The following is a 17,974-nucleotide window of genomic DNA, read 5'->3' as shown; positions in this document are numbered from 1 at the left end:
CATGCTGTCAAGTACTTGTCACTCATTGACATGGTATGTTTGGCTTGACAATGAGCAATGGAGTTTGAAGAGCACAGACATCATGTTCCATTCTCTTTTTGAACTGTTCACATATTATTGAATTCCTGAAACTTTGAAATGGTGAAATATTCTTTAGTTGCTCAAGCAACTACTTGCTGTCAATGCATCACCTATTAATGTGTATGAAGGCATTCTTTAACAAGCAGAAGTGGTTTATTTCATTTTTGCACAGTAAAAGATTTATCTATTTCGCAAGATTTAACTAACAATGAGACAGTTGGACCAACAGACAGACAACCTTTAGACTTGGTAAAAGATTATGATATCTTTTCTTGGATCCAAAGTACGAATGTGAATGGGTGTGATTGCTGTGCTTTCATTATTAGAAGAAGTCTGTCTGGGCCAAGTGGAAGATGAAGTTTGAACACCTACTCTCGGATATCAATGGATTTGGACGGTTCCAGATTATGATCATTATTATCAGCTTCATTGCTCGATTCACCCTGCCTTGTCACTTTATGCTGGGTAACTTTATAGCGGCCATGCCCTCTCACCGCTGTGACCTCAGCGCTCTGGATGATGAGGGTGTCTTTGGGAATCTGACCCAGGAGCAGAGACTGACTGTCAGTATTCCAGTACAGGAAGATGGGACTCCAAGCTCCTGCAAGATGTTCCCAGAACCCCAGTTCCACCTCCTGTCCAACTCCAATGACAGTGACCTAGCTACAGTCCCCTGTCAGAATGGATGGGTATATGACAACAGCACCTTCAAATCCACTCTGGCTACAGAGGTAAGCGTTTCTGTCTTTTTGTCACTAGACTATACAAGTCGAAAGGTTATGATGTAGTCAATGAATGTCTCATTGAATGAAAGGCCATGTTGTACTCATTGAATGTCATTTTTCGACCACTACACATGGTTGCATAGAAATTAAGTATTATTTGTAAGTACAAATCTCATTGAATGCATCCTTGAATAATGTTGCAGTGCTAGCTACTCAATTAAATTCTTTCACAAAAGGGAAGTAGAGAGGCTGTTCTCATTTATACGGTACCTTGAATGAGTTGTCTGTTTATTCTTATTTCTACCTCTTACATCAGTGGGACTTGGTGTGTGACCAGAAAGGGCAAAATAAGGCGACAGCCACCATCTTCTTCATGGGAGTGATGTTCGGAGCAATGACCTATGGTAGTTTGAGTGACAGGTAAGTTAACAATCATTTATTAATTCACAGACAGTGGATTTTAGAGTCACCTTAAAACGAATCTCTTGTGTACAGACGTACGTAACATAACTGGCATGGTAGTGTCTGTCAACAGAATGTGTGGATCCAACGACTAATATCGCAACAACTTCTAGTATATTTTCTAACGTCTTTCCCCAGATCTTAATCGAGCATCTGATGCAATTACTTTAAATTTTAGTTCTGGATTTCCAAGATGACCTAAAACCATGAAGTAGACTGTCTCTGAATGGAAACAAAAAAGTTGTTAAGTTGTTAAAGGCCCAGTGCAGTCAAAATGAGTTTTTCCTGTTCTTTGTATAATTTTGTACAGCTGATTAAACTAACACTGTAAAAGTGTAAAAAAATAGGTATTTGTGTTTTTTCCTGATATACTACATGACCAAAAGTATTTGGACACCTGCTCGTCTAACATTGTATTCCAAAATCATGGGCATTAATATAGAGTTGGTCCACTCTTAGCTGCTATAACAGCCTCCACTCTTCTGACAAGCCTTTCCACTGACAAGCCTTTCCTTTCCACAGAACATTGCTGCTGGGACTTGCTTCCTTTCAGCCACAAGAGCATTAGTGAGGTCGGGCGCTGATTTTGGGTGATTAGGCCTGGCTCGCAATCAGCGTTTCAATTCATCCCAAAGCTGTTCAATGGGGTTGAGCTCAGGACTTTGTCCAGGCCAGTCAAGTTCTTCAACACCGGTCTCGGCAAACCATTTCTGTATGGACCTAGTTTTGTGCACGGGGTCATTGTCATGCTGAAACAGAAAAGGCCCTTCCCCAAACTGTTACCACAAAGTTGGAAGCACAGAATCGTCTAGAATGTCATTGCATGCTGTAACGTTAAGATTTCCCTTCACTGGAACTAAGGGGCCTAGCCCGAATCATGAAAAACAGCCCCAGACCATTATTCCTCCTCCACCAAACTTTACAGTTGGCACTATGCATTGGGGCAGGTAGCGTTCTCCTGGCATCCGCCAAACCCAGATTCGTCCATCGGACTGCCAGATGGTGAAGCGTGATTCATCACTCCAGAGAACACGTTTCCACTGCTCCAGAGTCCAATGGTGGCGAGCTTTACACCACTCCGACCAACGCTTTGCATTGCACATGGTGATCTTAGATTTGTGTGAGGCTGCTCGGCCATGGAAATCCATTTCATGAAGCTCTCGATGAACAGTTCTTGTTCTGACGTTGCTTCCAGAGGCAATTTGGAACTCGGTAGTGATTGTTGCAACTGAGGACAGACTATTTTTGCACTTCAGCACTCGGTGGTCCTGTTCTGTGACCTTGTGTAGCCTACCACTTCGTGGCTGAGCCGCTCGTGCTCCTAGACAGTTAAACAGGGCAGCTATAGCAGGCAGAAATTTGACGAATGATTTGGAAAGGTGTCATCCTATGATGGTGCCACGATGAAAGTCATTGAGCTCTTCAGTAAGGCCATTCTACTGCCAATGTTTGTCTACGGCGACAGCATGGCTGCGTGCTTGATTTTATACACCTGTCAGCAATGGGTGTGGCTGAAATAGCCGAATCTAGTAATTTGAAGGGGTGTCCACATACTTTTTTATATATAGTGTAGTGGTTGAAAATACAATATACACAGGACCTTCTAATCAGCAGGTTTTGCATGGGTGGAGTTGTGGCTTGCCTTGTGACAACACCAGGTGGAAAATGTGTTAATTTACCAATAACAAAGACAATTCCAAACCTATAAAAGTTTTCCCCTCAAAATTATTGCTTGAGAAAGAATTATTCTTCTAAAAAGCATTATTTTTTATATATTTTTTACTTTAATAGAAAACTGTTATATGGTACATAATTGTATTAGTATTTAATATTTTATTAGGATCCCCATTCATAGCCATTGGAGGTAGGAGTTCTGAGGGTGCTGCAGCACCCCCTGAAAATGGGAATATTTATTTATTATTTGTAAAAAAAATTACTTGGCTTTTACAACTCGTCCGTCTTCAGCTGCAGGAAACTTTTTTTTTACAAAAGTAGTGCACTGGGCCTTTACTACGCCTGTATTCAGGGCTGGTCCTCGCAATTCTGTCACCCTAGGTGAGACCAAAATACTGTATTGCCCAATGCAAAACTATAATACTCAGAGTAAGCAAAATTATGTTGAAAAGTTGTCTAAAATCCGTATTTTCCAGACGTTGAAGTTAGGTTCGATTTAGGTTCTGAATGAAAGGTGAAAAGACAATATGTATTTTCCAGAATTCAAGGCCGGTTGTGACCACACCAAATCCGAACCAAACATATCGTTGAGCAAAATCAAGGCTGGTCTAGACTGGACCAAAAACCAACGTCTGTGGGCGTGGAAATCAAGACCGGTCTAGACTGCACCAAAAAAAAGATTGCTGGTCCAGACAGGACCAAAAAAAAGACTTCCAAAAGACATCGGTCTGTGCTTACTGGGGTGTATCCTACAGTGTCTGCCTGCAATGTAATTTTATGAATGCTCATCCATGTCTTAGTCCCACTGTTTCTAAAACAAGCTTTTCCATTGGCTTTATTAGTCCTGATTCCTGTAACTAATCAATATTACATTTCCACCACACTAATCAATTTGGCTGTTTAAGCTACCCAACTTTATCAGGAGTTATCCTGAGCCTATTTGCAATGTGTTTACACAGCGGGAAATGCATAAGTATTTTATTTTTCGCTTTGGATACAAACTTGAAACCAATGATCATGACAATTTAGCCCAAGGGGTGAAACCTCTGGACAGCAGTTTTGAGTAGCCTGATTATCCATTCCATATTGTCCGTTTTACTTTGGCCTCTCCTGTTTTTAGTATATGTGGTTTGTTAACATGTCAGCACATTGCTTTATATGATTAGGCGCCATTTAGTTTAGGCTATTTGATCAGAGAAACCTGCATGACGTAAAAAGTGTCTGTCCCATTACTTATACATTTTATCTCCAGCCTGTAAGCTACAGAAAAAGCCACATACTCTTTCTAACATATACTATATCTGCTACATGATTTATGTTAGATTATTTTGACGGAATGTTGGTGGAGCGTGGCAGCGACGCGTCTCTCCAACAGCACCCTGGAGAGGCACACTGGGAATGGACAAGCAAAATATTTTGCATCCCTGCCATTGACAAAGTGGGCACTACTTATTACAGGCATCAGCGCTCATCTAAAAAGTCCATATGCCACTGTTGAGAGAAATTGTCATTGTTTTTGGGCAGAATTATGTGAGGTTTAATTTGTTGTTGGAGGTGTGTCTTGGTCAGTTTAGCTCAGAAAATGCCGCCCTCTTCAATCTGCCAGACGGCTGCGGGCCGGCCTTTCCGGTATTAGTGGACTGATATAGGAAAGGGAAAGAGGGATACCTAGTCAGTTATACAACTGAATGCCTTCAACTGAAATGTGTCTTCCGCATTTAGCACTCTGCAGCTCGGGAGACATGACATTTTTTTCTCTCGCAAAAGTATTGTATTGGGCGTTTACTACTCCTGTATTATCAGACCGATACAGCCGTATGCAAAAAGAATTGCAGCACCCCCACCCGCAAACATCTTCTCTCGGCTATGTCCCCATTAGCGATTGCTGAACCAGCAGCTACTCTTCCTGGGGTCCACACGAAACATAAAACATGACATATTACAGAACATCAATAGACAGGAACAGCTCAAGGACTGAACTACACACATTTAAAATAATAACAATAGAACCTAGAAAGGTCCTACTAACACAGCACTGAGAGAAACAGAGACCCATTACTCTATGCCTATATCCTAATACATTCATATATTACATTTTCATTTTCATATAGAACATTTACATTCAGTAACATCTAGCAGTTACACGCATACATACATCAGTACACATATGCCTATGAGTTATTTAGGTAAGATAGGGGGATTGGAAATGATGTACACAATTACATTGAGGGAAGCTACAATCTATCTGCAATATTAAAGCTGATCTACCCCCTAAAAAAAGAAAAAAAGGGCAGAGGCATTGTGCTGTGAGCTTTTTATTTATTTATTAAAGGACATTTTGCTGTTTACTTGTGTAATTTGAGATGGAAGGGAGTTCCTTGAATTCATTCTGGATTTGGTGGCATGTCTGGTGGGGTAAGTTTGTCTGTCAGAGCTTTTTCAACACATGAATATTTCTCACATTAACATTTATCTTTCCTCTACTTTGATCCAAGAGAGACTGACAATTTGACATTGATATAAAAACAGCTACATTTGGTCTTTAATATTTTTAAATCGATCAAATTAAGGGGACATTTGTATTTGTATTCTCTTTACATAAGCTTATCTTATTATATTTCTAATTGAAAGAGGGGAGTTGCCTCACACTACAGAGACAGGAAATAGGCCCCTGTCCTATGGGCCATTCTAGCTCGGAGAAAGCTACTTAATGTAATTAGATATTTTTCTGTTCACTTTATCTTCACATGTTGTCTTTTTTCTCTAGGTTTGGTAGGAAGACCATGCTCCTGGTGTCCTATATCTCTGGCATGCTGTTTGGTATTGCCAGTGCTTTCTCCACCTCCTTCATCATGTTTGCTGTGCTCAGGTTCTTCACTGGGTTCGGCATCACTGGCATTGTCATCGTCTCATCAGTACTCAGTGATTATACACACACACACACACACACACACACACACACACACACACACACACACACACACACACACACACACACACACACACACACACACACACACACACACACACACACACACACACACAAAGCCCACCCACCACTAGATGAATACAGACAACCCACATGCTGTCCCAGAAACTATCCTTGACTCATCTGGTGTTGCGTTGTGTTGTCCTCAGGCGTTGAGTGGGTGGACATTGAGCACAGAAAATTAGTGGGAGTGATTGACAGCCTGTCCTGGACGTTTGGTAACTCCATGATTCCAGCCATTGCCTATTGTGTGAAAGACTGGAGACAGCTGACCATAGTGGTCACCTCACCTCTCGCCCTGGCCATACTCACATGGAGGTCAGAGGGAGGTCAGAGGGAGGGAGGGAGGGAGGGAGGGACTAACGAACAAATGAATGGACAGTTAACAGTTGCTGTGTTATTGTGAATAACATCTTTACCTCCTCCAATAGGTGGATTCCTGAGTCAGCCAGGTGGCTCATAGCCAATGGGAAGTTTGAGAAAGCAAACTTTTATTTGCAACAATGTGCCCAGATGAACCAGAAGCAGGAGTTTGCATCCAAAATTACACCAGAGGTAAGCAATTGCCAGGATAGGATAAGTTTAAGCAATATGGTTATTTAAATTCCTTCACTCTTCCTTCTAGCCTGGTTCCAGATCTGTTTGTGCACAAATCGAATCAAATTGTATTTGCCACATGCGCTGAGTACACCAGGTGTAGATTATACAGTGAAATGCTTACTTAACGGAAATTAACAAATAAAAAGGAAATAGTAACACAAAATAGTAACACAATTAAACAATAACAAGGCTGCAGTATATACAAGGATACCGAGTCAATGTGCTTGGGGTACGAGGTAGTTGAGGTAATTGAGGTAACATTTACATGTAGGTGGGGTAATCAGGATCAGATAATCAGATGTAGGTGGGGCAATCAGGATAGATAATAAACAGAGTAGCAGCAGCATGTGAAGAGTATAAAAGAGTGTGAAAGTGTATGTGTGTGTGGAGTCAACATGGATGTGTTTATGTGTTTTGTGTGTGTGTGAGCGTATGTAGTGTGTGTGTGTATATGTGTGCGTTGGAGTGTCAGTGTAGTATGAGTGGGTAGATTCCAGTAATTGTGCATAGAGCCAGTGCAAGAGTGTCAGTGGGCCCTGTGTTGAGGGTCAGCGTGGCGGATGTGTTGTTGCCTACCCTCACCACCAGGGGACAGCCCGTCAGGAAGTCGAGGATCCAGTTGCAGAGGGAGGTGTTTAGTCCCAGGGTCCTTGGCTTAGTGATGAGCTTGGAGGGCACTATGGTGTTGAACGCTGAGCTGTAGTCAATGAACAGAATTCTAACGTAGGTGTTCCTTTTGTCCAGGTGGGAAAGGGCAGTTTGGAGCGCAATAGAGATTGTGTCATATGTGGATCTGTTTGGGCGTTATGCGAATTGGAGTGGGTCTAGGATGTCTGGGATGATGGTGTTGATGTGAGCCATAACCTTCCTTTCAAAGCATTTCATGGCTACAGATGTGAGTGCTATGGAGTGATAGTTATTTAGACAGGTTACTTTGGCCTTCTTGTGCACAGGGACTGTCTTGCTAACTCCTATGGTCAGAGTTGGCAAGACAGCACAAATAGATCTAGGACCTGTTTACTCTCCCTCTTAAAGTCTGGGTGGGATTTTTTCCATATTGCTTATATATACACTGCTCAAAAAAATTAAGGGAACACTTATACAACACAATGTAACTCCAAGTCAATCACACTTCTGTGAAATCAAACTGTCCACTTAGGAAGCAACACTGATTGACAATACATTTCACATGCTGTTGTGCAAATGGAATAGACAACAGGTGGAAATTATAGGCAATTAGCAAGACACCCCAATAAAGGAGTGATTCTGCAGGTAGTGACCACAGACCACTTCTCAGTTCCTATGCTTCATGGCTGATGTTTTGGTCACTTTTGAATGCTGGCGGTGCTTTCACTCTAGTGGTAGCATGAGACGGAGTCTACAACCCACACAAGTGGCTCAGGTAGTGCAGCTCATCCAGGATGGCACATCAATGTGAGCTGTGGCAAGAAGGTTTGCTGTGTCTGTCAGCATAGTGTCCAGAGCATGGAGGCGCTACCAGGAGACAGGCCAGTACATCAGGAGACGTGGAGGAGGCCGTAGGAGGGCAACAACCCAGCAGCAGGACCGCTACCTCCGCCTTTGTGCAAGGAGGAGCAGGAGGAGCACTGCCAGAGCCCTGCAAAATGACCTCCAGCAGGCCACAAATGTGCATGTGTCTGCTCAAACGGTCAGAAACAGACTCCATGACGGTGGTATGAGGGCCCGACGTCCACAGGTGGGGTTGTGCCTACAGCCCAACACCGTGCAGGACGTTTGGCATTTGCCAGAGAACACCAAGATTGGCAAATTCGCCACTGGCGCCCTGTGCTCTTCACAGATGAAAGCAGGTTCCCACTGAGCACATGTGACAGATGTGACAGAGTCTGGAGACGCCGTGGAGAACGTTCTGCTGCCTGCAACATCCTCCAGCATGACCGGTTTGGCGGTGGGTCAGTCATGGTGTGGGGTGGCATTTCTTTGGGGGGGACGCACAGCCCTCCATGTGCTCGCCAGAGGTAGCCTGACTGCCATTAGGTACCGAGATGAGATCCTCAGACCCCTTGTGAGACCATATGCTGGTGCGGTTGGCCCTGGGTTCCTCCTAATGCAAGACAATGCTAGACCTCATGTGGCTGGAGTGTGTCAGCAGTTCCTGCAAGAGGAAGGCATTGATGCTATGGACTGGCCCGCCCGTTCCCCAAACCTGAATCCAATTGAGCACATCTGGGACATCATGTCTCGCTCCATCCACCAACGCCACGTTGCACCACAGAATGTCCAGGAGTTGGCGGCTGCTTTAGTCCAGGTCTGGGAGGAGATCCCTCAGGAGACCATCCGCCACCTCATCAGGAGCATGCCCAGGCGTTGTAGGGAGGTCATACAGGCACGTGGAGGCCACACACACTACTGAGCCTAATTTTCACTTGTTTTAAGGACATTACATCAAAGTTGGATCAGCCTGTAGTGTGGTTTTCCACTTTAATTTTGAGTGTGACTCCAAATCCAGACCTCCATGGGTTGATAAATTGGATTTCCATTGATTATTTTTGTGTGATTTTGTTGTCAGCACATTCAACTATGTAAAGTAAAAAGTATTTAATAAGATTATTTCATTCATTCAGATCTAGGATGTGTTATTTTAGTGTTCCCTTTATTTTTTTGAGCAGTGTATATCCAATATTTTCATATCTACAGGAGCGTCGAGGAGATAAAGTCTAGGGGTTGATTTAGGATTAAGCAACTGATCCGCCTCTGTTCTTCTCGTCACCAGACTCTGTCCAGTATCATTGTGACAGAGAGAAAAGACAGAACCTACTCCTACCTGGACTTGGTCAGGACCCCAAAGATGAGGAGACTGGCTCTACTCACAGGCATAGTATGGTGACTATCCCCGGTCTCATGATATCTGATACAAGTTGCTTTAGTAAACGCATGTTCATCATGTCTGGCTACACACAATAATGTAGGAATGTACTGATTGTATCAAGTTGGGTAAGACTGTTTTGATCTAATATCCACATAAGAGAATATCCTGAAATGTAAATTCAACTTTAAATTTGACTTTTAGCTCACCTCAAACTGTGTCAAAACACATTGCATAGCTCTACACTGTTTAACAACACCAACAATGGCAACCTGATTTCTCATCCCAAAGGTATGGTGTGGCTTCAACATATTATGGTATTAGCTTCAACATCACTGGATTTGGGCTCAACATATATCTTACCCAGTTTGTATATGGTGCCATAGAGCTCCCAGCCAAACTATCAGTGTACTACCTTCTGGATAAGGTGGGCAGGAGAAACACAGAAGTAGGATCTCTGCTAGGAGCTGGAATCTGTCTCGCTGTTAATATTTTCCTACCCAGAGGTGAGTGCTTTTTTTGTGGGGGATCAGGGAGGCGGGCAATTCAAGTCCAGGAGACATCTTATAATGTATTGAAGCTGTCAATACTGCCCTTCCTCTAGTGCAGCACTAACATACTACCTGATTCAACTATAGTTTTCTAAATTGAAGACCATGCTTAGATGAATCAGGTGTGTTAGAGCTGGGTTAGAACAGACCCGGGCAGTATCACATCTCTACACGAGTTATCACATCTCTAAAGGAGTTATCACAACTCTACACAAGTTATCATCGGGTTCTGCTGGGGTGTGTTCCAGTCTTTTTCAGTTATTTATGAACTCATCCTAAATATTTAAATATGGTGGGAAACTTTGACTTAAAGGAAAGGTCATGTTGTTCCTCTCCTCCACTTCAGACATGTCCGTTTTAAGGACGGTGGTGGCGGTGCTGGGGAAGGGTTGCTCAGCAGCATCCTTCACAACTGTCGTGTTATACAGTTCTGAGCTGTTCCCTACTGTGGTCAGGTAAATCACACCTGTGTCTCCGATTTAAAGTGTAGCTAAAGACAGGTCAAAATGTGTGTTCTGTATATTTCTCTCTCTGTCTCTCAGGCAGAACGGCATGGGCTACAACTCGTCCATGGGTCGCCTGGGAGTGTCTCTGGCCCCTCTCATCCTGCTGCTTGACGAGGTGTGGAGGGACCTTCCGCAGGTCCTCCTCTGCTCCATAGCCCTGCTGGCTAGCCTGATGGCCAGGATGCTGCCTGAGACACGTGACCGCTGTCTACCAGAGACCATTCAGGACATTGAGGACGGGCAGACAGGGTATGATATAGCCTCTGTGATATAAACACTTAGGTTGGGATTCAATCCAAGGTGCGTTAAAGAGCAGCGCACTAGACAGATCACAATGCATCTATTAAAGGCTAAATATGCCGAAATCGCTCCGCCATTGCCTCGTTTCTACAATTCTAAAATGCTAGCCTAAACCTAGCAAACCACAATTTCTCAAGCAAGCATTTTGCCAGTGTACAATCTGTAAATTCTTTGCAAATATGGTTATCGATGATTATGAATATCATAGTGTTTTATCAATGACTATGTGTTTATTCTTTTTATGTACAATTCTAGGAAAAGTTTGGCTGGATCCCAAGTTGTGGAAACAACAGAAATCCCTCTAAAATCAAAGGCCAACGATGAGGGGGGAAATTGATACTAAGATATTCCTTCTGTATATAAAAATTTTTATATGCCCAAATGTGCACCAACAACAGTTTTTTCAAACACCTTTTCAAGTAACCTCATTGTATTGTGTGTTTGTTCCACATCAAAAACAACATTCAAACCTAGCACTGATTTAATAAAACAAGACACAAGAGATGCATAATTCATTTTATTCCTCCTATACAAATTCTAATTGTACACCCAATTGCAATACTGCATTCTCTTATTTAGTAAAGACTCCTTTCTGTTTCATATGAATGAGGAACAAAATATTATCTTTGATAATGTATCATAACTCTTTATGCATTCTTCCTCACCATAACCATCGGCAAATGTATGCAATCAATCTTTAATATTAGATATGAACCTGTTGTTAAATACATATTTTATAAATCTGTGTGCTTAGCAGGTTGCAAAAGTGATTTAAATATTGTGAAACATTATTACGTTATACAAACAATATGTAAAAATACACACAAAAATACCTCATGTTTATCAGCAAGCGTGTGGTCGGTTCCATTGCAATTCCTGTCAATTCAGTCAGTGAATCACTTCAGTCACTCAATTCAGTAATTTCAGTCACTCAAATCAGTCACTGAAATTACCCTAATCAAACAGAAACCCCATTCATCTCACTTTTAGTGTGTAGTTAGGACTGGCTGGGTATTTCAGTTTGCTCCATGTCTTCCTTCTGATAGATGTAACAGCCCACCTTGCCGATGTTCACTCCTTTTGGTCCATACAGGATGCCGTAGCAAGGGACGTGGCAATAAGGTATCCCTTCATGCTGTAAAAAGGGAAACAATTTTAAAAAAAATGTATACAATTAACTTATTTTGTACATAATGTTTCTGCAACGGTATCTTACGGCAAAAAAAGTGCTTCTGGATATCAGGACAGCGATCACTCACCTCGAATTAGACAAAATGTGTAATCATTGGACAATAAATTAGACGAGGTACGATCACGAATATCCTACCAACGGGACATCAAAAACTGTAACATCTTATGTTTCACGGAATCGTGGCTGAATGACGACATGGATATTCATCTAGCGGGATACACGCTGCACCGGCAGGATAGAACAGCACACTCCGGTAAGATGAGGGGGGTCTGTGCATATTTGTAAACAACAGCTGGTGCACGAAATTTAAGGAAGTCTCTAGATTTTGCTCACCTGAAGAAGAGTATATTGTGATAAATTGCAGGCCACACTACTTGCCTAGAGAGTTTTCAGCTATACTTTTCGTGGCTGTTTATTTACCACCACAGACAGATGCTGGCACTAAGACCGCACTCAGTCAGCTGTATAAGGAAATAAGCGAACAGGAAACCACTCACCCAGAGGCGGTGCTCCTAGTGGCCGGAGACGTTAATGCAGGGAAACTTAAATCAGTTCAACCAAATTTCTATCAACATGTTAAATGTGCAACCAGAAGGAAAAAAATTACAGATCACCTGTACTCCACACACAGAGACGCGTACAAAGCTCTCCCTCGTCCTCCATTTGGTAAATCCGACCACAACTCTTTCCTCCTGATTCCTGCTTAAAAGCTCAAATTAAAGCAGGAAGCACCAGTGACTCGGTCTTTAAAAAAGTGGTCAGATGAAGCAGATGCTAAACTACAGGACTGTTTTGCTATCACAGACTGGAATATGTTCCGGGATTCTTCCAATGGCATTGAGGAGTACAGCACATCAGTCACTGGCTTTATGAATAAGTACATCGAGGACGTCGTCCCCACAGTGACTGTAACGTACATACCCCAACCAGAAGCCATGATTACAAGCAACATTCGCACTGAGCTAAAGGGTAGAGCTGCCACTTTCAAGGTGTGGGACTCTAACCCGGAAGCTTACAAGAAATCTTGCTATGCCCTGTGACGAACCATCAAACAGGCAAAGCGTCAATACAGGGCTAAGATTGAATCATACTACTGTACACTGGCTCCGATGCTCATCTTATGTGGCAGGGCTTGCAAACTATTACAGACTACAAAGGGAAGCACAGCCGTGAGCTGCCCAGTGACACAAGCCTACCAGACGAGCTAAATCACTTCTATGTATGATTTAATTGACCAACATCAATGCATCTTCAGATTGTCTTATAAGTCCATGTGGGCTAGGCATCCTGAAAATGCAAGACACTTTAATAATAAAATCAATCAAATCAACCTTACTTGTGAATTTCGACACAGAAACACTGATGTTGATCTTAAAAGCAGCCCTCGCTTCGGGTCATCAGTAACTGTAGTAGACAGTAATAATGTGGATGTAATACCTCAGCATGTCCACCAGAGGTCAGTGTCTTCTTACACCTCTCACAGCGCAGGCAGGGTCGGTGCCAGTTCCTACCCAGGGACATCACCTTCTCTGCTGCAGAGACAGACAAACACTTCACTATGATAACCTCAATCAACTGGCATGTCAGGATAATTCATAAAAAGTGCACAAGGTACTATATGGATCAGTTGATAAAAACGTGGTGATTGCCACACTGAGGTCTTGGGTTCAATTCCCACAGTGATCACATACCAAAAATGTATGCACTCACTGTACTTCACTTTGAAAATATAAGAGTCCGCTAAGTGACCACTTGAACTATCAGTACAACATAGAAAAATAAATATAAGAAAGCACATAACGCATATTTGGGTGATCAATGTTTATATCATAAATCAATCATGAACAGTCTGACCAAAACTTACCAAAATAGACTACTTTTTCACAGCCAGGACAGAGTGAGGTCTCTCCAGCAAACATCCTGGTCTGAGGGGGAGGTACTGGCGAAACAACAATAGCTAGAGGTTATTCACCCGACAGAAACAATTAAGTCAGCCTCAATTAAACTCATAAATTAATCCTACATAAACTCACATATTTCATTTTCTGCAAATTACCAGACAGCAAACATAAGGACAAACCAGTGCAAAAGACACAAACTCAACATACCAGTGACCAAGTCCAGCTGATAAAATAAATTGAAACTCCTACTTGACATAATTATTCAAAATATACAATTTATCTATTCAGGTTAACCAAACACATAAACTTCGTTTTCAGATTAAACAGTGACATGATACATAACAGAAAGTTTGGGTTTAGAACGTTTTGCAAAAAGCTAAATTCAACAGATTATAAATCATTATAAATGTAACATCGAGCGATCAGCAACTACCCCACCCATTCCTTCAAAATCCTTTTAATCTCTAAAGGAAATGTTTAACCCAACAAGTGGTTTGTTAAAAACATCTGTTGAAAGTTCTAACATGGGTCAATCTTGAATCTTGTAATCAGAGATAGTTGTTTAAAGACGTAGGGCTCTATTTTTGGCTGGTTTAAGGCGGCGCTAGTGTCAAACGCACGTTCGTTTAGCAATTTTGTCAAGTAAAAACTGGCGCAGTAGCATTTTCTAGCGCTAAAGCCAGGTTCGGTAATTTACCTGTTTTATATCAGCTTCTTGCGCTCAGATGGGCGGGGGTATTTTAGGCATGTCCTTAAAAATTTGATCCAAAGTGCTAATTTCAGGCAGCGCTGATAGGGATATTTAAGACCAACCAAAATCTGGTTTTAGAGGTAACGCAGTTGGTAATGGCTTGAATTTTAACAGCGGAAACGCAGCCTATCCAGCTGTGACACACACTGCTCATATGTGCATGGAACAAGAGTAGCGTAATGTGCTTTTGGTGCCAGTATACTATCTATTTAGAAACATAAAAAACTAATTTCTTGCCCATTTCGTTTTATTTGATAAAAAACCAAGCATAAACTACCCTCCTCCATGATGTAGGCTGCATGGTCATGCCCATCATGAAACCAGAGATGAGAACCTCGGTGAATACGGCAGTGATGCCGATTTAGCAATTTTGTTGCTAGATTTAGCAACTTTTCAGACTACCCTGGCAACTTCTTTTTCAAACAGCACCTAGCAACAAATGTAGCTACTTTTAAAAATGTATTTGGAACTTTTATGCGGAAGCATTATGCGGCCTGTAAGTGTGACATAGCCTATTTAAAACAAGTTGATATTTTGTTTCAAATTTGATTGCAATTATCCGTTCTCTTTTTAGGCTTGATCAATAATGAATTTAATCTTGCTTATTGACAATGTTTGGCATGTCCATACTCAGCCATAATGCAATTTACAGTATGCCTCGCCCATATATCAGTGTGAATGCTATTGAAGCCATGCAATTACTTAGAACAATGTGGACTGGAAATGGGTTCATGTTAACATATTTAGCAAAGATAGGCCTACATTTTGTTATTTCATTTCTGTAAGCCACTTAACAAACTTTATACAACGGGTGGGTCTAATCCCGAATGCTGATTGGTTAAAACCGCATTCCTGCAGGTGTCTATTCCACAAGTTACCACCTTAAAATACCTATTTACTCTGTTCCATCTGACTGTCAAACCACTGTCAGCCCAGCCAAGCAATTTATAAACTTGATCGGCACTATAAAAAGCATTTAGACATTATCTCACATTTCTTTTAGACGAACATTTCATTTTCAACAGCAGAGATTTGTATAAACCTTGCTGTCTGTCTCTCCAAAATGTGCAACATTGTTTCAATATTGAAATTAGATCTCCAGCTGTCCCATAGTAATGAACGTGTTGGGAGGAGACAGACAGGTAGGCAGTGTATCTCAGCCAGTCGAAATCAAAAATCAGCTGGCATCCTTTTTATGGATATATACAAAGAAATGTAAATTGAAAAAAGGTACAATGAAATGAAGTGCAGCTAGTTTGCAGTCTTTCCAGCTTCAGTTTGAAGTGGTTGTGTTAGCTATGTTGTTGGCTAGCTCCTCTGAACAACAGTGTCCTGACGAGTGAGCACATTCTCTATACAAGGTGAAATCGCGCCTCATTAGCTCATTGTTATGGATGTATCCAAATAAATGTCTCTAGAAAACAGCTTAAACAAATGCAAATGCGGCTACTTTTCTGTTATTCTGGCTGTACTTTTTGACATGACAGTAAGTTAGCCGTAGTTGGCTAGCTAGCAAGCAAGGGATAAGAACATTGCCAGCCAGTACGGCAATGGAACATTTAGAACGAACTACAAATACAGAACAAAAAGACTGAACGACTGGGTCGCGTCTCTAGCAACCGAACCGATAGAACAAACGACTAGCTGGCTTGGGTAGCAACCCTAGATTTGTGTCAAGACTACATCTTGTGGAAGGATGAAATAGTATGAATAAATTAATTAAAATACAATTTTTAATGAAAATATGTCAAAGATTATTTGAATATTTTGGTAACTTCATTTTGGGCCTAAAAACACCCGTGCCAATATATCCTCCAAACACCGGCTTCTCGGGCATTATCTCTTAAATGACAGACTAACATTGGATTTGGAGTTGATTCCAAGGAAATACATAAAAGACTGTAAATACACAGCTTGAAGCAACCACATATTTCGCCATGGAGTACTTTCTGATTAGCCAGTGATGGGCCAAGCCTCGACTCACCCATAACTTGTTTATTCATCAAAACCCAGCTCTTTCGTGGCAACGCCAGCAAGTACACCAATAATTGTGACAGTGAAATTAGCTAAAATATTTCTGACACACACATGTGAACCTATAGCACTACCACCTGCGCTTAGATTTACCATTGCATTAGGTTGGTTAAAATAGAGCCCATAGTCAAAGTTAGACATACACTGAGTATACAAACATTAGGAACAACTTCTTAATATTGAGTTGCACCCCCATTTGCCCTCAGAACAGGCTCAATTCGTCAGGGCATGGACTCTACAAGGTGTCAAAAGCATTCTACAGGGATACTGGCCCATGTTGACTCCAATGCTTCTCACAGTTGTGTCAAGTTGGCTGGATGTCCTTTGTGTTGTGGATCATTCTTGATACACATGGGAAACTGTTGAGCGTGAAAAACCCAGCAGCGTTGCAGTTCTAGACACACTCAAAGCTGTGCCCCTGGCACCTACTACCATACCCTGTTCAAAGGCACTTAAATCTTTTGTCTTGCCCATTTACCCTCTGAATGGCACACATACACAATCCATGTCTCAATTGTCTCAAGGCTTAAAAATCCTTCTTTAACCTGTCTCCTTGCTTTCATCGACACTGATTGAAGTGGTATCAATAAGGAATCATAGCTTTCATCTGGATTCACCTGGTCAGTCTATGTTATGGAAAGAGCATGTTTTGTACACTCAGTGAATGTTGTACTGCAAATTACTTTAAAGTTCATCGTTGGTCATGTTTTAGGGGGTTATATGTATCTTAAAAGATCAGATACATGTCAGCCTTTTATATAACTCAAAGTAATGTGTCGATGTTAGATAGAACACTAAGTCCCTTGTCAAATTCCTCATTCCTCCCCAGTGATGAACAGAGATAGGATCATTACAAGTGTGTGTGTGTGTCTGTGTAACCCTCTCTCTACCCCTTTATGTTGCTATATTTAACCCTTAAAGGTCATACTTGGAACACTTGGTAAGGTTAGTTAATCTGAGCAGCCCTGATGAAAAGGACTCGTTCCTGTGTGTGTATGTGTCTATACACTACATAGCCAAAGTATGTGGTCAACTGCTCGTCAAACATCTCATTCCAAAATTATGAGCATTAATATGGAGTTGGTCCCCCTTTGCTGCTATAATAGCCTCCACTCTTATGGTAAGGGTTTCACTAGATGTTGGAACATTGCTGCGGGGACTTGCTTCCATTCAGCCGCAAAAGCATTAGTGAGGCCGGGGCACTGATTTTGAGCGATAAGGCCTGGCTCGCAGTCGGCGTTTCAATTCATCCCAAAGGTGTTCAATGAGGTTGAGCTCAGGGCTCTGTGCAGGCCAGTCAAGTTCTTCCACACCGATCTCGACAAACCATTTGTGAATGGACCTCGCTTTGTACACTGGGGCA

At 41.9% G+C, this 17,974-nt stretch overlaps 2 protein-coding genes across 2 annotated transcripts in view; one reads left to right on the top strand and one right to left on the bottom strand.

Moving 5' to 3' along the window:
* The first annotated feature begins 332 nt into the window (after positions 1-332).
* On the top strand, positions 333-11,248 carry LOC106608559 (solute carrier family 22 member 7). The gene is made up of 10 exons (XM_014206528.3): positions 333-812; positions 1,123-1,226; positions 5,710-5,864; positions 6,081-6,249; positions 6,363-6,486; positions 9,284-9,393; positions 9,668-9,882; positions 10,274-10,382; positions 10,470-10,682; positions 10,989-11,248. Exons 1-10 carry the CDS (start codon positions 435-437, stop codon positions 11,068-11,070), a joined length of 1,659 nt encoding a protein of 552 aa, XP_014062003.1. The 5' UTR covers positions 333-434; the 3' UTR covers positions 11,071-11,248.
* Positions 11,236-17,974, bottom strand: part of LOC106608565 (cysteine-rich protein 3) — a 29,008-nt gene continuing 22,269 nt past the window's right edge. Inside the window, exons 5-7 of the mRNA XM_014206549.3 lie at positions 13,790-13,864; positions 13,363-13,457; positions 11,236-11,868 (exon numbers count right to left, since the gene is read on the bottom strand). Coding sequence (XP_014062024.2) covers positions 11,731-11,868; positions 13,363-13,457; positions 13,790-13,864 — 308 coding nt within the window. The 3' untranslated portion in view covers positions 11,236-11,730. The remainder of the gene's footprint in view (positions 11,869-13,362; positions 13,458-13,789; positions 13,865-17,974) is intronic.

Source organism: Salmo salar, chromosome 01, assembly GCF_965601325.2.
Source record: "Salmo salar chromosome 01, fSalSal1, whole genome shotgun sequence".
Taxonomy (NCBI): domain Eukaryota; kingdom Metazoa; phylum Chordata; class Actinopteri; order Salmoniformes; family Salmonidae; genus Salmo; species Salmo salar.
This window is presented reverse-complemented; position numbering and strand designations above follow the sequence as displayed.